General features: G+C 47.9%; 1 protein-coding gene across 4 annotated transcripts in view; it reads right to left on the minus strand.

Annotated features, from left to right (window-relative positions):
- USP9X (ubiquitin specific peptidase 9 X-linked) overlaps positions 1 to 23342 on the minus strand; it is a 1749911-nt gene that overhangs the window by 522682 nt on the left and 1203887 nt on the right. For all 4 annotated transcript variants that reach the window (XM_086934127.1, XM_086934125.1, XM_086934124.1 and 1 more), the window contains 2 exons: positions 18214 to 18360; positions 17984 to 18130 (listed from right to left, as the gene is read on the minus strand). In XM_086934127.1, coding sequence (XP_086790253.1) covers positions 17984 to 18130; positions 18214 to 18360 — 294 coding nt within the window. The remainder of the gene's footprint in view (positions 1 to 17983; positions 18131 to 18213; positions 18361 to 23342) is intronic.

Here is a 23342-nt window from a genome sequence, read left to right on the forward strand (position 1 = left end):
CTTTTCCAGAAGCACTTTCTTCTAACTCTCACATTGTCATCTACGGAGGAGTCCAACATCTCCTCACCCCTATGCACCTGGCCTCCCCTGGTGTTGGTAGGCTGGTTCCCAGGGCATCCACAGGTTGGGTGGATCTCCAACTTTCTGTCCTCCGAGAGAATTCTTCAGGGTCCTCAGGGAAGGGTCCTTCTGTAAAGAACAAGTTACTTACCTTCGGTAACGATATATCTGTAAGAAACAGTAGTTAGTATTAGATTCCTTACCTTAGAATATCCCCAGGCGTCAGTCTGGATCCGGAAACTTTTTCGTAGCAGTACCCCTGCGCGTCGGTAGGCGTCGTCTGCAGGCGTCCCCTGCGGATCCGCGTCCGTCGTTGGCGTCGTGATGACGTCGCTGGAGTATATAGACGCCGCCTCCGCTCGCTGACGTCAGTTCTTTGTACACAGCTTTTCCGCGCCAGAACACGCAGAGCCATGTAAGAACCAACACTGGTGCCATTTGAAACTAGGGCCCTGAAAGGGATGTCCTTAACCCTATGAATCAGTTCGCAGAACGGGGATGATGGGTGGGGCAGTAAGGAATCTAATACTAACTACTGTTTCTTACAGATATATCGTCATCTGAAAGAAACAGGTTAGTATTAGATTCCTTACCTTAGAATAGATACCCCAGCAATACCAACCCCGGTGGTGGGACTGCAAACCAATACAAGCTTACACCAGAAACTCCTGGAGGACAGAACGGCCAAAGAAGGCATCCCTCCGGATTTGACTGTCCAGGCAGTAGTGCCTCGCAAATGTGTGCAGCGAGGCCCTCGTAGCCGCCTGACAAATGTCCTGCAAGGGGACTCCCCGACCCAGGGCAGTAGTAGCCGCCGTGGCCCGAGTGGAATGGGCCCTCAGCCCAACTGGAGGCTCCTTTCTAGCCAAGGAGAAGCACGCTTTGATGCACAGAACGACCCACCGAGAGATGGTCCGTTTATGCACCGCCCGTCCCTTCTTCGCACCCACGTAGCCAACAAACAGTTGGTCATCCACCCGGAACTGGCGTGTGCGATCCATATAAAAAGAAAGCGCACGTTTTGGGTCCAGACGATGGAGCCGCTCTTCATCCTTTGAAGGATGCGGACGCGGGAAGAAGGAGGGTAAGGTGATGGACTGCCCGATGTGAAAAACAGAGACTACTTTGGGCAGGAAAGAAGGTCTAGTTCTCAGAACCACCTTGTCTGGATGAATGGACATGAAAGGAGGTTTGACAGAAAGAGCCTGGAGCTCACTCACTCTCCTGGCAGAGGTGATGGCAACCAGGAAGGCCGTCTTTAAAGTCAGGAGACGGAGAGGACAGGAATGAAGTGGCTTAAAGGGAGCACACATCAAAAAGGTTAGAACCAGGTTCAAGTCCCACTGAGGCATCACAAACGAAACAGGTGGATACATGTGTGTGATGCCCTTCAAGAACCTTGTTACAATAGGGGACTTGAACAAAGAAGGTTGATCAGGCAGCCTCAGAAAGGCCGAAAGGGCAGAAAGGTAGCCCTTGATAGTGCCCAGAGCAGAGCCCTGCTGGGCAAGAGAGAGAAGAAAGAGGAGAACCTCGGAAAGAGGGGCAGAAAGAGGGTCCACAGCCTTTGCTGTGCACCATGCCACAAATCTGTTCCACCGGCAGGCGTATACCGACTTTGTGGAGGGACGCCTGGCAGCCAGAATCACATCACAGACTTCAGGAGGCAAGTCAAATGGCCTCAACTGTCGCCGCTCAATCTCCACGCATGGAGGTGGAGGCTGGACAGGTTCGGGTGGAGGACCGTCCCCTGCTGCTGCGACAGAAGGTCCTCCTGAAGGGGCAGGCGGATCGGGGGACCGACTGACATGCTGAGTAGCTCGGGATACCAGTACCTTCGAGCCCAGTCCGGAGCCACAAGGATGACTTGGGCCCGGTCGCGCCTGATCTTTTTCAGCACTCTGGGCAGAAGTGGTATAGGCGCAAAGGCGTATAACAGACCGCAACTCCACTCGCGCCGAAAGGCGTCGCCGTGCGAGCGCCGTCTTGGAAACTCCAACGCGCAGAACTGATGACATTGCGCGTTCTCTTCTGTGGCGAATAGATCTAACCAAGGCTCTCCCCATTGCAGAAAGAGGCCTTGTGCCACGTCCGAGTTCAGACGCCATTCGTGATCCATCGAGCACCGACGGCTGAGTTTGTCCGCCCTGGCGTTCAGAGAACCTGCCAGGTGTTGACCCACCAGAGTCACGCCCTGATGTTCCAGCCATTGCCAGAGGCGCAGAGCCTCTTGGCAAAGGGTCCACGACCCCACCCCGCCCTGTTTGTTGCAGTACCACATGGCGGTGGTGTTGTCCGTGAACACCTGCACTACACTCCCGCTGACAAAGGGGAGGAATGCCTTCAGTGCTAGACGAATCGCCCGTAGCTCCAACAGGTTTATATGGAGCCAGGACTCCGCCGGAGACCAGATGCCTCTGATCTCTGCCTCTCCCAAGTGGCCTCCCCAGCCCTGGAGGGACGCGTCCGTCACAACAACGTGCTCTGGTTGGGGAAGGGAGAGGGATCTGTCTCTGACCCAATCGCGGTCCGTAAGCCACCACTGCAGTTGTCTCGCAGTGCCCTCCGAGATCAAGACATGGTCGGACAAATTGCCCTGATGCTGGGCCCACTGAAACTTCAGGTCCCACTGCAGAGCCCGCATCCGCCACCGGGCGTGATGCACCAGAAGGATGCAGGAAGCCATCAGCCCCAGCAGCCGCAGCGTCAACCTGACCGAAACCCAGGATAACGGCTGAAAGATGGGAATCAAAGCCTGTATATCCTAGACTCGCCGTTCCGGAGGATAAACCCGAAACTGCGCCGAGTCGAGAACCGCTCCGATGAAAAGGAGCTTTTGAGAGGGACACAGGTGTGATTTTGGCACATTGATGGAAAACCCCAGCTCGTGCAGGAGGTCTGCCGTCATTTGAAGGTGGTGGACGACTGTCTGGGGCGAGCCCGCCTTCAACAACCAGTCGTCCAGGTAGGGGAAGACCGAAACCCCTAACCTGCGCAGATGGGCTGCGACCACCGCCATCACCTTTGTGAACACCCGTGGGGCGCTGGTAAGGCCGAAGGGGAGCACGATAAACTGAAAGTGCTCGTGGCCTACCGTGAACCGCAGGTAACGCCGGTGGGCCGGCAGGACGGGGATGTGAAAATACGCATCCTGCAAGTCCAACGCTACCATCCAGTCTTGCGGGTCTAGAGCAGCCAAAACCTGAGCCAAAGTCAACATCTTGAACTTCTCCTTCCGGAGGAAGCCGTTGACGTTCCGTAGATCCAAGATAGGACGTAGGCCCCCTTTGTCCTTCTTTGGTACCTGAAAGTAGTGGGAATAGCAACCACGCCCTACTTCTGGCCCAGGAACGCGCTCGATGGCCCCCTTGGCCAAGAGGGCCGTAACTTCCTCCTGCAGAAGTGTCAAGTGGTCCCCCGATACACGGTGGTTCTGCGGTGGCATGGCTGGAGGACTGGTCTCGAAGGGGAGGGAGTAGCCCCTTCGGACGATCTGCAGCACCCACCTGTCCGATGTGATTGTGCGCCAGTGGGAGTGGTGATGGCGAACCCTGCCACCCACCGGCGTCACATGGGCCTGAAAGCACGGACTAGGAGGATTTTGTGGCGGATGCTGCTGGGGGAGGTGTGGTCTGACCTCGCCGTTGTCCCCGACCGTCTCCACGGCGGTTTCCACGGCTGCCACCGCGTTGATAAGTTTGTTGTGGCGCGTGGCTGGCAGCACGTGTGGGACCGCCCCTTCCTTGGCCACGAAAGGAGCGAAACGAACCCGTTTGCTGGCGCTGGGTCGAGAGACCCAAGGACTTGGCATTGACCCTGGAGTCCTTGAAGCGCTCCAGCGCGTGGTCCGCTTTATCGCCAAACAGGCGACTGCCATCAAACGGCATGTCCATCAAAGCATTCTGGACATCTGCCGAAAAGTTGGCGGATCTCAGCCAGGCGTGGCGACGAATCGCCACCGCCGTGGACATCGCTCTGCCCAGCGAGTCGGTCGTATCTAGACCACACCTGATGGAGTATTTCGCTGCATCTCGGCCTTCAATCATAGCTTTGCCGAGCTTTGCCCGTACCTCCGGCGGGCATTGCAGACTCAGGGACTTGAAGACCTTTTTTCCATACTGGTCGTACCTCTTAGATTCCCTGTCGGGCGGGGCAGACGGGAATGCGGTCTGGGAAGTCGAGGCCTGGATCACCAGACTCTCAGGGGTGGGATGGGTGGACAGGAACTTGGGGTCATCCGAACACGGACGGTGGCGTCTTGCCACGTTCCTATCAACAGGCGAACCTGAAGCGGGCCTGGACCACGTGCCCAAAAGAACGTCAGACAAGGCCTCGCTGAACGGCAGCAGTGGCTCCTGTGGGCATGACTGCGGTTTGAGGACCTCAGTGAGGATGTTAGTCCTCACGGCCGTGACGGGGAGCTCAAGGTGTAAGGACTTGGCAGCCCTCATCAACACCACTGAATAGGCTGCCCCCTCCTCCGAAGCCACGGTAGGAGGCGAGACAAAGCCAGGGTTAGGGGATTAGTCTAGACCACCGGCGTCACCCAAGTCACCTGCCCAGTCCACATTGTACTGACACTCAAGCGTCAGAGGGTCCTCAGACCCCTCCCAATCCTCTCCGTAATCTACATCCTCATCATAATCGGGATCAACAAAGTAGACCGGCTCCTCGGGGTTCACAGGCCCCATCGGCGTCTGGCTCGGCATCAGGCGACGCCGGTCCGACTCCGGGACCGGAGAGGGTATGGGGACGGCGCCGCCGGAGAACCGGCGCCGCGCGGGGACGGCGTCGGGGGCAACCCCGATGGAATCGGCGCCGGAGAGGTCGGCTGGCCAGCCGGCGTCGAACCTGAAGGCCCCTGCGGTGCCGGGACCGGAGCCGTCGGCGGCGCCGGGGCCGGAGCACCCGGCGGCCTCGAGGCAGGAGCACCCGACCCGCTAGGGCCCTCGGACGGGGGCACTGGGCCCGAAGGCGCCGAAGGCCCCATCGGAGGAGACAGCTTCCTCATGGCCATGAGGAACTCCTCTCTCTCCTCTGGCGTCGCGCCTTGCCCAGGGACCGTAGGGTATAGAGCAGGCCGCGCCGGCGGCTCACGCGGAGCCGCGGGCACCCGAACCCCCGGCCGCATCGCGCGAGCGTCTGGGGGAGTCGGGGGTACGATGACGACGCCCCGACTTCTTATGCTTCCTACCTGAGGAACAAGAGGAATGGTGACGATTTCCGGAGCGTTCGTGACGGCTCCGCGACCGCTCCCTCGACCGCTCCCTTGACCTCCGGCCGGAACGGGACCTCTCTCGACGCGGGGCCGACACCCGGAGCTCGAGTAGCTTGCGGGACCGCTCCCGCCTAGCTTTACTCGTCAAGGCCCGGCAATCGACACAGGCGTCCACGTCGTGGTCGAGGCCCAAGCACCGGAGGCAGAGTCGGTGATGGTCCGTGACCGACATCGTGCGGTCGCAGTCATCACAGTTCTTAAAACCAGGCATCCTACCGGCACCGTAGATGATTATCAAGGATTCAACAACTTTGGTCAAAACACCGGAGTACTGCTCTTCTCGGATCTGCGCTAACTGGCGCGGAAAAAAGAAGAACTGACGTCAGCGCGCGGCGGCGGCTATATACTCCAGCGACGTCATCACGGCGCACGACGCCAACGACGGACGCGGAGCCGCAGGGGACGCCTGCAGACGACGCCTACCGACGGGCAGGGGTACTGCTATGCAAAAGTTTCCGGATCCAGACTGACGCCTGGGGATATTCTAAGGTAAGGAATCTAATACTAACCTGTTTCTTTCAGATACTACACCACAACTTCTCCATTGACTGCTACTGGGCACGCGGATGTGTTCCCTCTCTGCACACATACTCCGTGGGGTTCCTGGGTACTTTACTTGGATGATTCCTTGTGCCCCCTGCTCCTCTGGGTCTTCTGGTCCAAGTCCCATCCTCTCCTGCAGTTCATATTCCCCTTTTTTAGGTCTCGCTGGTGTTAGCAGCGCGAAACGCTGCTCCAGCGAAAGACCTATTGTTGTGGGTTTGCCGGGAATGGGGCCCAGGGGGTGGTTACGCGCTTCACCTCGGGGATTTCATCTCGAGGACGCGCTTCTGCAGTCGGGCTTGCATCACGTGTGCAGACTCTCCAGGGCGCTGCATATCTGTTTTTGCGATCGCGCCTAATGACTTCCTTGTCTCGTTTTTTTTTAGGCAAGTTGCACGCGCTTTTTTTTTGCAGGCAAGTGGCACGCGCTTGACTCTCCAGGGCGCTGCAGATCTGCGCTGCAGATCTGTTGTTGTGATCGCGCCTAATGACTTCCGTGCCTCGCATTTTTTTTAGGCAAGTTTCACGCGCTTAACTCTCCAGGGCGCTGCAGATCTGTTGTTGTGATCGCGCCTAATGACTTCCGCGTCTCTAATTATTTTAGGCAAGTGGCACGCGCTTCTGCTGGCCGTGTGCAGACTCTCCTGTGCGCTTCAGTTCAGATGTTGTTAACTAATGTGCTTGGTGATTTTTATTTAACCACGGTGTTAAACGTCGCAAAGGTACGTTAAAAGCCGCCTCACTGGGACTATGGTTGCTTTTAAATTCCAAAGCATTACCACGTCTCAAACTTCGTAACCCTTCTTGTCGCTGACACCATTACGGTTAAAAGAACGGCTTACAATATATAATTTCTACGATAGCTCTCATGTTATGGAATTAATTAAAATCAAAAAGTTATGTAAAAAAAGCCTCACTGCCGCTTCTGCTGGCCCTGTGCACACTCTCCTGTGCGCTTCCGTTCAGCTGTTGTGAACTAATGTGATTGGTGATTTTTATTTAACCACGGTGGGCTCTCATGTTATGGAATTATTTAAAATCAACAAGTTATGTAAAAAGCCGCCTCACTGCCGCTTCTGCTGGCCTTGTGCACACTCTCCTGTGCGCTTCCGTTCAGCTGTTGTGAACTAATGTGATTGGTGATTTTTATTTAACCACGGTGGGCTCTCATGTTATGGAATTATTTAAAATCAACAAGGTATGTAAAAAGCCGCCTCACTGCCGCTTCTGCTGGCCTTGTGCACACTCTCCTGTGCGCTTCCGTTCAGCTGTTGTGAACTAATGTGATTGGTGCTTTTTAGGTCTCGCTGGTGTTAGCAGCGCATAGCGCTGCTCCAGCTAAAGACCTATTGTTGTGGGTTTCCTGGGAATAGCTGAGAGGGGGTGGTTACGCGCATAACCTCGGCGATTTCACCTCGAGGACGCGTTTCAGCTGGCGGGCTCGCATCACGTGTTCAGACTCTCCTGGGCCCTAATGACCGCGCCTAATGACTTCCGTCTATCAGTCTAGCCGTCAATGTGCCACTCACCGGGTCTGTCATACTCCTTTCGTCCTGTCCCGCGGTAGTGGCGCTGCACTGGATTCGTAGGCGGCTAGCTCCCTTCCCTTCACATGAGAGCGGGTAGGCTCATGTCCGCTTCCTGTCTGTGCTGGTGGCCCCGCCCTCAAGCAGGCAGTCCCGGGCAGTCCAGCCTGGCTTCCTGTGTCTCGCCCATGCAGAGGGACCGGAAACACTCAATCCAAGAAAGGTACGTTGCTTGTTGTGGTCGGCATTTGCTTGCAGCGTTTCTCAGTAGTGTCTACCAACTTTGTTTGATGCGCACTAAGCTTTCAATTAGCTAGATAAGAATATTTACATTTTAAAGAGCTGCGAATGTTGCTGTATACAAGGAGGCGTGATAGGCCAAGAATCACACAAGCTGATTAAGTGGGGAGCCGGGATCCCAACCTAGGTTTCTTCTTCTTCTTCGAGAGAGAGTCACTTTCTGCTCTGCCCCAGCTCACCTCAGTCTGAAGTTCCAACGCTCACTCTGGCCTGAATGGCAAATGCATTTACTCTTATAGCCTTAGACAAACGTTACCATTTATAGACTGTTTTAGAAGGAAAAAAGATTGCCTCAGCTGTGCGAGATACTGTCTTCCTTGGATTCACCTGTTGAGCAGACTTCACTGCAGGCTCTCTGAGCTGGATGCACCCTGTTTAGTGGCCTCTTTATGCCGGGTGAGACCACCGCCTTTATCCTCTGGGACTCTCTCCCAGCCTCTCATGGCCCTTCCTGTGAGATTCAAGCAGAACTCTTCTCTGAGGTATTGAGCCCCCTCAAACCCCATTGGGTCCCTGCATGCGGGCGCAAAGCCTTGAAGCACCCTCTCTGGGGCTTTGCCTGTGTGGCGCTCAGTCCGAATACCACAGCCCTCATTCTAGGCCCTGCCTGTACAGTGCAGATCGCCAAGATCCCCTCCGGGCTCTTTGCCTGAGGGGAGCCAAACCACTGTCCCTCCATCGAGGACCCCCATGGGGTGCGCATCCACCCATTCCTATTTGTACTGCAGAGTGCAGAGCCACTGCCCCTTCCTCTTGGCCTGGCCTGTGGGGCTTATAGCACGATGTCTCTGCCTGTAGAGGGAACCTGTGCATGAACCCCCCTTTATGGGCCCCGTCTGTGGAATGCAGGGGTAATGTCCTTCCATCGATGCCCCCCATGGGGTGCACATCCCCCCAACCATTTCCCATTTGTACTGCAAAGCCAGAGTGCAGAACAACTGGCCCTTCCTCGTGGCCTGGCCTGTGGGGCTTATAGCGAGATTTCTCTGCCTGTAGAAGGCAGGTCTCCATTAACCCCCTTCCTGCTCCCACACCTGCGGAATGCAAGGGGTAATGTCCCTCGGTCCGTACCAGTTCCCGCTCCCTCACACCCTGACACTTTCAGCTTCTGCTCTGCCTTTCCCATACGGATTGAGGGTCCTGCGGGTGGGTGCGCTGCTCGATGGGACTTGGGAGGCCCCTCCTCGCATATGCTCCCAAGTACTGAGTGCTTTAACGCCAATTAGGGGTGGCTGCCACACAGCCCCATTGAGAGCCGCCGGCCCCTGAATGCATCTGCCTAGAAATGAACACGAGGCGGGGAGTGGGTGAATTGTCAGGAGAGGGGGCTCTCCCGGAGGAAGGGGCGGGGAGCTATGATTTTATGGAGCGCTCAGAAGCAGCGCCTTTCAGATTTATGTGCACTTCGACAACCGCAAGATCTGAGGAATCCCTTCGAGGGGCCTTCAGAGGGACTTTTGCAACCTTCTCAAAGCGGGCTGAGGCTGATCTCTGGAGGGGCTTGGCATCAATAGTAACGTTTCCAAATTACCATCATGACTCTGGGCAATAGCTTGCTTAATCTTCCCAACGGCCCCCAGCGCCTAGAGACCCTTACGGGTGATTGTGCCACTTTACAAATGTGGATCATCATGTCATATGCTGGGATTCCCATATAACTGTAATTACTAATCAAAGGCCGGCTTAATATCCCACCCGCATTCTGTTAGCCCCGCACCGCTGGTCAGGGGGCGTCCTCCGCAGAGGGGTCTGGGCTGCTGCTGCCCTCACACTGCACTACAGCTAGTGCATACTGGCCAGGGTCTGCAGGAAAACGCACAGCTGATACAGCGCCTCTCAAGAGACAACCGCGTGGGAGCTATGCAAATGTTTATAAGTGTGAATGCGGTGGCACTGGTGCCTCTCTGGTGCCTATTAAACTCGCAAGTCCTTGGGGAAAAAAAACAATTTTGTGTTTGTAATCATTTTGGTGCATTAAAGACAGAGCTGCACGAAACTTCATCTTAACAGGATGCCCTGCCACGGTCTAAGGTAGCTCTGTGCCACCATGGCTCACTGCTTTTCTCTGCCCAGCCACAGGCTCTGGTGACTTGAGAAATCCGTGGCTCACAGGGCTCGGGTGGCTTCCAGAACCTGTGTAACTGTTCCTTCTATGTTGTCTCAGGGATACCAGTCTGTCGGAATCTGGCCTTCCCCTGGCACGGCTAGCGTTGGGATGCTGTGGCTCACAGTACTCTGCTCCACCACAGGCGGGGACTCACTAGAGTCAAATCTGTAGTTGCACAGTTCATTAAAACAAGCATTTGCAATGCAATAGGTCTTGCATTTGCGAGAGTTTGAGCTATTGGCATTGTAAATGGCAATGCCTTTTATTAAAAGCGTTTGAAAACCTGCAAGCTGTGCGTAAACAAGCACTTTGTAATTGTAGTCCTTGCTTATGAGAAGCAAAGCTGGCAGTCTCTTTTACTGACAGCCTTGCTTCTCGTAAGCAAGGACTATACGTACAAAGTGCATGTTTATGCATGGCTTGTAGGTTTTCAAAACTAATGAATAAAAGGCATTGTCATTTACAATGCCAATAGCTCCAACTATTGCAAATGCGAGACCTATTGCATTGCAAATGCTTGTTACTATATGGTTTGGTGTCCCCCTGAGGACCACTGTATTTTGTGCTTCTTACCTGATTGTATTTGAAGTATTCTAGTGTATTGTATTGAGATTTCCGGGTAGGAGATATACCAATGTGTTAGAGTGTGTTGTGTAATAGATAGAAATATTTTTCTATATACACTGTGTGACTCTTTTTCATTTAACTTACACTATAGATTAAACTGATAAAACAAGTTGCTTAACACTCCAAGAAAAGCCTGTGGGCTGCTCTCCACAGCTACCATTTTGAGAGCTTTCTATTGTTATCAAAGTCCACTAAAATCACCATAAGGTTTACCTGGATTAGTGAAAGGTGCACCACTTTTATAAGCGTGGACCATATACTAAGCCAGCCTCCTACACCACACCTTCTACCCTGGTTGGACCTCAACCATAGCAGCCTTTTGGTCATACCATTGCTTTCTGGAGCTCTTGGCTGGCCTCAAGTTTTTTACTTGCTTTCTCCATGTTTTCAGCCATGCTGGAGCGTAGGCCTAGCACATGGTCCACTATATCTTGCTTTGGTTCAACAAGAGGTTCCTCCTACCCCTCCTTCACAATGCACAATGGTCACCTGACAGGATGACCTTACAGAAGTTCAAATGGCAAGAACCCCACTTTCTTCTGTGGCACTACCCTGTAGGCGAAAATCTGGCTTGGAAGTAAGGGGATCATGCCTTTCATGACCTTGTTGAATCTTTCAAAAAGGTCATTATACTGTGGGTGGTAGGGAGTAGGGGACCAGGAGTTCACTCCACTTGTGTTTTCAGGTAGCCAGACATAAGGCTTGTACCTCAGTCTGACACCACATCCCTAGGGTAGCCCACTCAGTTATAGTTACCAATGCAGGCACTAGCCACGGCAGGGGCAGTGGTGGTACTATGGGGTATAGCCTTAGGTTACCTGGTGGCATGATCCACTACCACCAGAATATACTGGTTTCCTGATGTTGTAAGAGGGTCAAGGGGACCAACAATGTCAATCCCTACTGTCAAAGCGAACCCCAACCACTGCGAGTGGGATTAAGGGGGGGCCTTTGGGTGCCCACCTGTCTTGCCACAGGCTTGAAAGGTGGGACAGGAGTTACAAAACTTTCACCTTTTGGTGCATCCCTGGCCAGTAAAAGTGGCTGACAAGCCTGCTCCAAGTTTTGGTCTTGCCAAGGTGTCCAGCTAGGGGGGTGTCATGGGCTAAAGTTAGGACAAACTCCCTATCTGCCTGAGGCACTACTACTCTCCTAGTGGCACCAGGTTCGGGGACTCTGGCCTCAGTGTTATTTATTTAGTGTAAAGTATTCCCATCTCCCAATAGGTCCTGTGGCAACCACTGACATCACCTTCTTCCTGTGCAACTACCTGGTGTCACATGTTTTCAAGAGTGGCACAGCCTTTATGTCCCTGGCACAGCTCTAGAGCCCTAAATGGTCCCCCTGGGCACAAAAGCTCAGCCTGGTAAGGCTCTAATTCCTGAGGCCCAGTTCCCTGGGGCTGACTCTTCTACTCCGAGGATAAGGGTCTAGTGGCTGATTTGAAACTGGATCCCCAGTCTTACTGCCTTTTCTCTTGGAGAGTTGGATCTCTATTCCAGACTCCAGCACCTCTTTCTTGCTCTGGGCTCTGCACTCTGGATTTTATGCACATCCAGTGTAGGATTCCAAGCACTGTACATGGATTGTCAGTTCAGCCTCAGCCCAGGCTGAGGACTCCAAATTGTTGCCAAACAAACAGTTGACTAGTATGTATGAAGAGACTTACCTCTTCCTTTCCAGCAAATCCTCCATAGACAAAGGACATTTTTGCCATGGGTGAGTTTTTATCACATTGGTGACTGGATAGGTCCTTCCAGGCCGATACCGTTCAGAGGACACTAGCTTCTCAGGCACCATGGTGATAGTGGCACCAGTGTCTCAAGACTTCCACCCTCACCACATTACTAACAGGATTTTGTCTGCATTTGTTAGTGGGCCAGACAGCTAACGTGGCTATGTTCACATCCCCTACTAGAATCGCTTCAGTGAGCTCCTTGGCATTACCAGTGCTCTCCTGAGATTCCATCTGGAGATTGGCCACTGCATTTACTGCAGGTGGACTAGAGGAATTGTTCTTATTTTTCACAGCCAGAGTTTCCAGTTCGGTGACCAAGTGGCCTACAAGCTCTGCCAAGGTGTCCGGCTAGGGGGGTGTCATGGGCTAAAGTTAGGATGGACTCCCTAACCGCTAGACACCAAGCCTTCTTGGGATCCCAGGTCTTTCCCTGATACAGATCCTATGGCTGTGAAGAGACTCTGGGCCCACCCTCCAGAACAGGTTTTTGGTGGCCTGAAGACAATCATTTTTTTAGGGTTACCCTCTTTTCCTAGGGTTTCTCTTTGGCCGCTTTCTTTTGGTTTCCCACCAGTGTTCGTTTTGTCTGCCCTGGTCTTGACCCAGAGGTCTGCCTTCTTCCCCATCTCTTGAGGGGAAAGTGGACCTAGTCTACCAAGAATTAATAGAACTTCTCCTAGTAGCAATTACTGAAAAGATGCTCCTTCATTATCAAATTATAAAGCCCTTTAAAGTCATGCACATTACTACCAGCTAGCCAACCTCGTAGTGATTTCATGGATTAGTCCACTAAAATCTACCCAGGTCTGGCTCTGGGTTTTTCGAGCCTACCTGAACCTAATCTCATACTCCTCAGTGGTGAATCCAAATACCTTAATTTGGATACCCTTCATATAGTCATAGGATTCAGCCTCTTTCTCAAGTGAGTGCCAGGAGTCTATCCCTGCACATTTTGAGAATATTTCCTGGAGGATAGCACTCTGCAGCTTCCTGTGGACTTGCCTACCAAGACAGGCCTTCTCAAAAGCAATGAACCACTTGATATCACCATTAAAGAATTTTGGGACAATCCCTTTGGGGATTTTAGGGTACACATCTACTTTCTACCTATTTATCATTGTGCGGCCAACAGAGATGAGTCCTAGGCCCAGCTTTTTTCTCTTTTTCTGGATGGCTAGGAGTTGTGCTTCTATAGTTGCCCTCCTAGCTAATCTTTCCAGAGGAAGCTCTTCGGATCCATGCCAGATTTTTAAAATAACTACATGTATCTTAATGGGGATATGCACAAAATCTGGCATGGATCCGGCCCTCCAGGAACGGTTTGGGGACCCCTGTTCTACAAGATCAGAGTCATTCTCTGGATGCTCTTTGTCATACTCTGCCAAAAGCTCCAGGAGTTCGGATTTGGTAGCGGTTGACCCAGTCTTGTGCTCACAGGTTTTTTACATCCCTCTAAGCTGTTTCATGTTTAGAGACAGGTAAGGTGTGAGGTTGAGTTCCTCCAAGTGTACCAGCTCTTCCGAGTTATTTCTAATACTCATTATTTTTGCTAATTTGGAACATTTTTGGAGAGGAAACAAAAAACGAACAATAATTGGTTTCCTAACCTTAGTTAAGATTTGGATTTTTAAAACACTTGTACTAAAAAGGGACCAAACCAGGGCGTCACAATTATTTTAACATTTAAAGAAATGTCAATTTGCAAAATACAATTTAACTAATAACAATTGTGATTACACTCATGTGGTCACTTTATTACCAGGGTTCAGCAAACGCTAAGTCGTAGACCCCACCGCTGATCCACCCATGTAGGAATCCCACCCCTCTATATTGTGTACTACAATGGAGTACACTGTACAGAGAGTTCAGAGATACCCTTATTGGTTTACAGAGACAAAAGTAGATAATACGAACACTTTATTTTGTGGTAGTGTGGGCAAGCATTTATGCTTATCAGAGGGTAGTGCTACGCCTTTGCTGTACCCACAGAGGCAATAAATGGAACACAAACCCAAGAATGTAGACAAAACCGATTTATGGAAAATAGTAATCCTTTTTATATATATTTTGAACCACAAAATTAAGCTGCAGGTAAGCATGTAATACGTTTCAGCAATAAGCAAGGTAAGTACAAGCAATATACAGCTGTTGCAATTAAGCACAATGTTATCCTATGGAGAAAAACATAGAATGCAATAAATTGCAGTGCAGTAGGACCTTAGGGGTTCATATTCTGGAATTTGAATGTTAGGGAGCCAGGGTCAAAAGTTCTACCAACAGTTTCTCTGGAGTGTCCTGGATTAGGCCGGAAGCAAGAGATGGGAGATTAAGCAGCTAGTGCTGGGAGGAGAAGTAAAAAAAAAACCTAGGAGTCATATTTGACGTGAAACTAACTTTGGCGATTAGATCAACGCAGTAACATCATCTACCTTTTTTACAATCATAATGATTAAGAAAGTTGTTAGCTAGCGGACTGTAGTCACTGCACTTATGTCCAGACTTGGCTATTGTAACAGCCTTTATTTAAACATACAGGAACGTTTTTGGAATAAATTGCAACTGCTGCAAAACGCGGCAGCAAAGCTGCTCACTGGCATTCCCAAATGTTCCCCTTTTTATAAGGAAATCAAAAAACTGCATTGGTTGCCTGTTAGGAAACGGGTGCACTTTATAGCGCTCTGCACCGTCTACAAGGCACTACATGGCATAGGTCCAGACTACCTGAAACGGCAAATGCAGTGGTAAGTACCTAGAAAAACCCTTCACTCCTGTGAAGCCAAGTTGGTGATAGTACCGCCCATTAAAAAATCTTCTTGGGGTGGGAGAAGCTTTACGGTGTGCGCAGCATAGGCCTGGAATGCTCTTCCCCTATATCTGAGAAAGGATTCTGACCTCCTCACTTTTCGGAAGGGACTGAAAACCTGTTTTTTTACACTTTAACGTTGCCTCCTATCTTATTTTTACAGAGAAAAGTGGTTAGCGCCAGGACACCCTCGGGTAATTGCTGCGCTTTAGAAATAGCTATAAAATAACAAACTGAATCTACACCATCACAAGCAATGGGAGACAGAACCTAGAGAGCATCAGCATGTCTGGGCAGTGCCCAACATTAGTCAAGCAGACAGGAAGACCAAACTTCTGAAAATTAAGAGGTGGGGAGAGGCACTCAGGGTACAGCATGGTGTGACTAGGTGTCAATCCTAGTTATGAGAGTAGAGATAAAGACTTAGAGATTATTCACAACATGAGGCCTATCCAACAATTTGACTTTACCATTTAAGAACACCACTACACCTTGCCACACCTCAAGGAAGGTAGGACTGGGGACGTTCTTTGCAAGGTGCTGGCCAAATAACAGATTCAGAGGTAATTCTGAACGCCAGCAGTACAGGAGTTTTCCAGCTAACGTGGTTTACAGTTGGGGAAAAGGGATTAGGTCCAAAATAATGAGGAGATACTCTACTCAGTTGAGGGACAACAGTTTCCCAGACTGCTCAGGGGGCTGCCTTGTCATGCTCAGGCACACTTTGTATATTTTTTGATAAAGAGAGAGTGAGTGGGTCATGTGGGATAAGAGTGCTAGGCCGGAAATGTAAGCTTCCATTAACAATTCATTTCATAAAGGTTAACACTGTTTGTATAAGTGAAAGTGCCACCCGTTCTGGTCATGTTACTTTATTTAAAAGGGGATTTTTCCGTTCTGTGCTGAATTCTCCAGCATGCATATACAGCCTGAACTTGTATAGTTCAGTGCTTATGGAATTCAAAAGTGAAAAGTAACTGTCCTAGGGCCTGCTCTTATTTATATTTCTAATATAAGCATTGCTTTCAATTAGTGCTGCAAATGAAGACCCATTCACCTTAGCTCCTACTTGATTTATCACAGACTTCTCAAGGGAAGAAAGATGTAAAAGCATATGGGGATTCTTTCGGGGGAGGAGGGGTGCTAAGGCACGGAGAAAGATTTGTTGATGGGAGGGATCTGTCAAACAGGACACAAATCTGAATGATTTCTGACTTACAGGTACCAAGAGGTTTTATGTAAGTAAATAACCAGACGTGTATGGTATGATGCCGCAAGACAACTAGGGGTTTAGACTATTAGGTTAAGTATGTGGGATGAACATAGTTGGGGGGTTTCACTCATCTTATTTATAATTGTTGAGGCATTCCCAATTATGATGATAGTTTTAACTTAGGTGATTTGCAGAAGAATGACAATTAATACTAATCCTTACGTAATAACATTTATAAGTGCACCGATGTTGTCAGTTGGGAGCAAGTAGTCCTTATCTTTCACATACAACAGAAAATGATTTTCTGATAATTTTGCCAAGATTCCATGCACCTCTAGCTCACATAAGCATAACTCAGAGGAGGGAATGAGTAAATACATGTCCATTTTCCTTTCTCTACAAAGGTCACAGTTTTCTCTAGGTGCTACAGAATTTTGCCCAGCTGTGGCCCCAAATAAAACGTGACCCCCAAATGAGACCTGCCTCCAAGGCAATGAGACGCTGATAGTGCAGGTGACAAGGTGCGAGACACTGCAGACACTGAAGACAATCATGCAAGAATAGCCCAGGGCACTCTATAGTTCAAGCAGTTATTCTGAAAATAAATCAAATGCAAAAAAAGCAGAACTCAATTAATGAAATGAGCTAAACCAACACAGTAGGGCCATGAGGTCTTGCAAAATGAGCTAAAATATAAGGCCAAAAGTGGGACCAGGATCCCAAAACTGACTGTCCTGAGTGGAGTGGCCAGAGACCAATGGCCGAGTTACACCTCTTATGTATAAAGCACATACAGAGAGGAGGTAGAACAGGTGGGAGGTTAGAGAGCTTATGGAAAGGTAAATCTTATAAAATATGCATATAGTTGGAATTTACATATAATGATGGCGCGGGCATTTGGATATATCAGACTCTACTAACTGAATACAATGTGAGCAATGGATAAATCACTGTCTATGAAGATGATTATTCTGGAATAATACAATATAGCATCACTTCCAAATCGAAATACTAGCATGGTGTATAAGGAGTTTGATTACTAATGTATTATGACAATGTCTAATAAAATATTTATAATACTTATGATACATATAGTCCGTTAATGGTATACAAAGGAAAATAACACTAAGCAAAACAATCATATGTAACTGCAAGACAGAAAACTGAGTGTGGGAGAAAGCACGAGAAAATTCAGTATAAGATGAAAAGACTGCACTCCAAAGCACCGGTGTAGAAAAGTGTGTGTAGGGATAAACAACAATGTAAATTACTGAATCAAGATGAGCAACTGTCTATATAACTGGAGCCACTGTACAGTCTAGAAAATAAATTATAGGGTCATTTTTAATGAATGGATGGGTCCTGGGGTCATTAAGGAGATACTTGCTCAACAATGGTGTGTCAGAATAGAACTGTAAATTTGCTCCAAGATCCTAGTAAACTGCTTTTTCAGAAACTGACTAACTACGTACCCTACAACAAAGCGTATAGATCCTAGTAAAATGCTTTTTGACAAATGGACTAACTGCGTATTCTACAACAAAGCATATAAAAAAGACAGGATATTCCACGTGGATTATACTGGAGCAAGCAAAGATATTTGCTGCTCCTTAACACTAAGAAAGCACAACACTCCCAGTACAATTACTGTAGCCTCCGTGGAATTAGTAAGTAGTATTTCTGCAAGTAGTCAATACTGAGTCGAGGGCTTCATATTTTAACATTCACCTTTTTGTAAATTGGTACAAGATTAGCAAACATCGAACCACTATAAGAACTGACACTTACTTTAATGAGATTGGCACCTCCCTTTTCACAGCCAATGTGATATTTTTTTTCAGGTGTTTGGAAAGCCAACAGCTCTTTGGTTACCCCAAGGTGCCCTTCCAAAATGGTTTCTTCAACACCCGTGTCACCTGTTCTTTTAACCTCATCCTACAAAAAAAAGATATTAGACCAATAGGTGGCTTAAATGATTGCAGCATTACTATACCATTTTTAAACACCTTGTAGCTTACCTTAATCCTTTTGAGCCAATCAATTTCATTATTTAGAAGAACTTCTGCATTGGGAACGTTGATGTTCGCATTGAAAGCATAATTAAGCAAGTGTCTTAAGAGAGTGAAATAGTCTCCTGCATGTTTTGCTCTCTCCCTGGCAGTGCTCTAATTGAAAAGAAAATGTAAAACGTATTAACTATCTTAGTACAGTAGTGAATGAAATAAGAGCTACGAAATTCACCTGCACCTAAATAAAAATCTGATCCTAAACTTATGAATGAATAACACAGATACATTTTTCTAGCTTTTTTGCTTCAAACAGAATAAGGCCATAAATGATCTCCCTCAGTACAGTTCTAAAAGCACTTCATAACTCGCGGATGCAACTAAAACAGTAAACATTGTTGAAGTGTGTAGTTATTTCTAGATTAACAATAGAATAAACAAAATGAAGACCCAATGATTTTTAACAGTATAGTCGAGAGAAGACACGTGTATTAAAAGTTTTTCCAATGTTCAGGTTTCTTAAGTACTCTGCCCCAATGATTATAAAATACATTATAAACAGAGGAAAGGTTACACGGAAAAAAACAATGCACATTTCCTTAGGAAAATCAAATCAGCCATTGTACATGCAGAAATCCCCAAAAAGTATAATGGAATACTTTTGGTCGATGCAAATACTTTGGAAGGACGTCACAGAGGGCCACCGCGCAAGTCATTGAATCAATCAAATAAGCTTTATTCGAAATCACATAGTGAATCATTAAAGCTACAAAAATATAACAATATCAAGTCAAAAATCAGTAAAAAAGTAATTAAAACACAAGATAAAAACAGACCAAAGCATACCCTGCTGGTCAGTAAGATTAATAAACCTGCTTTCTATATATTATTACGGCCAATAAAAACTGTGACAACACAGCGCATATATATAAACTCAGAAGCGATTGCAGATAAATAAAAGATAGTCGACATTTCACAAAACCTAGTTGTTTTAACAGTGGCTTAAGACGTTTTCTAAATTCTGAATAAAATTTACAAAAAAAATAGAATATGGATAGTACTCTGCATAAAATCATTGGCACACAGGCATTTCACAGGCTCGTGCGACCAGGTATTAATGGTGGGGAAGCAAATTAGATGGTGGAAAATGTACGACCGGAACCTGGTCAGCATAAATCTATGGCACAAGTTGTACACCTCAGCTAGGTAGGGTTGCATGTCATAGCTAATCAAGATCAGCTGCACAAGTCTCCTCAGCTAAGGGAGCAAAAGCGGTAAGTAATTATAAGGTTGTGTTCTGTACAAAGAGTTTTAGGTCACCCGTGGCTATCGATTCATAATGGTTGCAGACCAGATCGATCAGAACAACATTCAAATTACTATACAAAACAGGGTTTCCTGGGAGCCAAAAGGAAAAAGAAGCACACAACAAAGTTTGTATGAACTGGTTTCTTTAAACCAAGTTACATTCTGGAGTATTTCTAGACATAATGACCGAAAATTACACGTCCACAAGTCAACTAGTACATCAAAACGTCCAAAAAGGATCTATATCAAATCTCATTTTGTGGATATATTGGATGACTGACTTGTTCTTGCTTTGGGCATCAGAGAAAATAATTTCCTCTGGACTGATTTCTGGTAGTTGGGAATTGTGTTGGACCTCTTAGGAAGTTATAGGCTACCAAGGTCAATGAATACTATGCTAAGTGTATACATGTACTTTAATTAGGTGCCCTGGGTGCTAAGTGAGGTGTTTTGGTTGACCGTGGACTGCCAGGGCATGAAGTGAGATGTAAGGTCTCAGTGTTGTGCTCCATAATATATGTACATGTAAGGGAAGCTCCGGTGTAGTAATTGGTGATTGGAGTAGTCCTAGTGAAGTGGAATTGAGGGAGGTTTTCACTCCAGAAAAGGAAGGAGACAAAAAGCAGTAGCATGAATGGCTTGGCACCTTTTTTGTTTATACAGCCTTCTGGAATTGCCCCCGTCGTCCTTTCAGAGTGTGGAATAGGCAGCATGGGCCCATGATGTAGCCTGTCACCCAAGGGCATATGACAGCATCCGGCAGCATGGGCCCATGATGTAGCCTGTCACCCAAGGGCATATGACAGCATCCCTAGTACACTGGTGAACCCCTTATTGGAAGGCAGGTTCTCAAGGCACGATAGTCGCTGCTGAGTTGGGGCTGGCGGCTCCTGTGTGAGGTGGTGCTAGCAGCTTGGAAATGAGTACAGAACTGCTGAAAGGATGCACTCCTTTGAAATCGGTGGCTTGCCTATGATGACAGCGAGATAAGGAGTGCACAGTGCTGATGAATATTAAGCGGATTGCCGCCTTTGGAGACTTAGGCACCGGGTAGGGGAATGACTACACTAGTCTGCAGTATCAGGTCTCAGATGGTGTCTGTGCAATTTCATCCGGAGGATTACCATTGGGTTAGCAGATGGGCAGGGCTCAAGGCTGTGCCAGCCGGAAACCCTTCCGAGACCTCACGGAGACCAGAATAGGGGAGAAGAGATATATATATATATATATCAGAAGTTAAAGTCAGGTCTGACCTTACTCTCAAAAGTGGTAGCTTGGTCGAGCAGTAAGGCTGTACCAGTGGGCAGTGTAAAGAGTTTGCTGTATACACTCAGACAGCAAAAGGTTTCACACACTCAAGAACTGAACTCTAAGCCAATTGTTTTTATATCGAAAGATATAGTTTTATTTTTAGAACCAACAGTTATAAAAATGTATTTTTCTTAATATGAGTACTAGCAGGTAAATACTTTGCAAAGATGCAATAAATGTTGTAAACACAGTAGGTACAGTAGATGCAATAGGCAACACAATTCTAAACACAATCTAACATTGAGCTCAATGGGTTTTTCTACATAAATGCAGCTGATTACTTTATAGATTACTTTGGTAACTCTGGGACTGGATCCTGCATTCAGTCCCGGGAACTAAGCTGAAAACAGTTTAGTAAAAACGTTTTAGTTAAGGCAATGATTTCTAAGGAATAAAAAGGTATTTTAAAAGTTGACAAACTTTTCAGTGAAAAACTAGCAATGTTATCCTATGGACGGAAATTCATGTCACAGGTGAAGTAGGTTCTTGATACTTTAGTAACTCAGGACTGGACTCCTAGGTTCAGTACTGGGGTCTCTACCCAAGACAGGTAAGAATTTATGGTTCAGTATTCGGTATGATTTTTAAAGAATATTTTCAATTTTCAAAAGTCGACAGAAGAAATTACAGAGAAAAGCAGTCAATGTTTTCCTATGGGAGAAAATTCAAGTTATCGGTAAGTATAGGTTAAATCACTTGTGTGGTTCAGTACTGGGCTGAAAGGTACAGAACTGGCTCCTCTCCTGATTCCAGGTGAGTAACTCAGATTTCGTTACTCCGCGGATTTTAGAGGAATATTTTAGAGTTTCAAAACTTCACAATTAGAAGATTTTTCAAGTCAAACCAGTCAATGTTATCCAATATCAGGAAAGTGAGTTATCGGTTTCCAGGTGAGTACTCGACTGGTGAAGTTAAGGTTCTGGGTATAGACTCAGGGGCCTCCCAGGGTTGGGAAGGTACAGTAGGTACAGCCTCAGCGGCACAGGGGCAGCCGGGTGCAGACAGAGTAGGCCCAATGCAATCCAATGGAGGGGAGGGGGCCTTTGGTTGGTTGGCACTTTCTCACACTCACTCAATGTGCCTATCTGAACCAAAAAGACTATGATAACAGGGCCCAACCTCTACTACTCATCTCCTCAATAAAAGTTTGACTGCTTAGGGGCAGTGAGCTGGGTATCACAGAGAATGACAGTTGGAGAACAGATGGTCTGTGAGCGGATTGATCTACCGCCATGATGCATCTACCTGCCTGGGGATGTGGGGAACGTCACTTACGCAAAATGTGTGGCATCACATTCACTGTGAATTGAGACAGGCTTCCTCAGTAGCAGGAAGGAATGCAAACACTTTAAATATCCTCCTTACCTCCCTAGGACCATGTAGGGAATCTGCAGTTCTCACCTTAAGGTCGGTAATGGGCAGAGACTCTTAGGACCCCTCAGAAGAGAAAAATATGCAAGCTACATTGCATTCACAATAGCAATCTAGAAGATTATACATGTAACTTTCCCTGCAGGAAAAGTAGTATAGAGCGAGTCTCATCAGATCAGACCTCAAATCCTACTGCACAAGCTCTGTAGAGTTGTCCAAAGGCTAGAAGAGAAGAGAGAACTACAAGCCCACATGAAGCTCCCAGACCTATTTATTCAAAAATCAACTCCATGTCGATTCGTAAGGTCCCCTGATGCATTGAGAGGAAGATCTCCACAGTCTAATGCACTTCATTAGAAACTAGCCAGAGTCTCCTACAATCCTCCTGGATCCCACGCATAGGACGCGGTGCCAATGCACTTAGAAAATATTTCTTTACATCATACTCATCAGAGAAATGGAAGTGGCCCAACCGATGGATGCAGTCAACTACAAAACACAGACCAATGATTTGGTGAACTCGCCAGAACTGATTTCCAGAGGTGGAGTGCATTTCACCCGATAACTGAACATCTATGCCATTGAAATCCTGCTTTCCAGGGGAGGACACAACCCTTTTGTTTCTCATTCATTTGAGACAATAACAAAGTGGAGGTGCACAATTTGCAGGAAGAAAGCAAAATAAATTCCAGGCTCAGAACCAGAGAAGGACAATGAAGACAGCAGCAGGGCTTGTAATAGCTAGGGATCCTGACTGTTGTGGCAGACCACAAACCACACTGTCTGACTTTTAGTAAACACATGCAAGTGGCACAAGCCAGAGTCCTCCTATGCCTATAAAAAGTCACTGCTAAGGAAGAGTTTAGGATGAAAGTAGATAATGGTGAACTCAACTTGTAAAATGTTGGTTCTCATGGTCTCTCCAACACTTCTCTAAAGATACTACCACAAAAGGGTTATAGCAATTCTAGTATCTGCCAAATGTATACACTTGCAACACTGTACATGCCCCACATAAACCAGGAGAACTTCTTTAAAGCCAGTGTTTCTGAAATATTACACGTAGAAGAGGAGATGTCCTCAGCAGGGTATAAGAATTAGGTTATGTAGGACAGTAAAGAACCGATGAATCTCTGGCAAAAAAACACAGA

This window comes from Lissotriton vulgaris, chromosome 8 (assembly GCF_964263255.1).
Source record: "Lissotriton vulgaris chromosome 8, aLisVul1.2, whole genome shotgun sequence".
NCBI lineage: Eukaryota > Metazoa > Chordata > Amphibia > Caudata > Salamandridae > Lissotriton > Lissotriton vulgaris.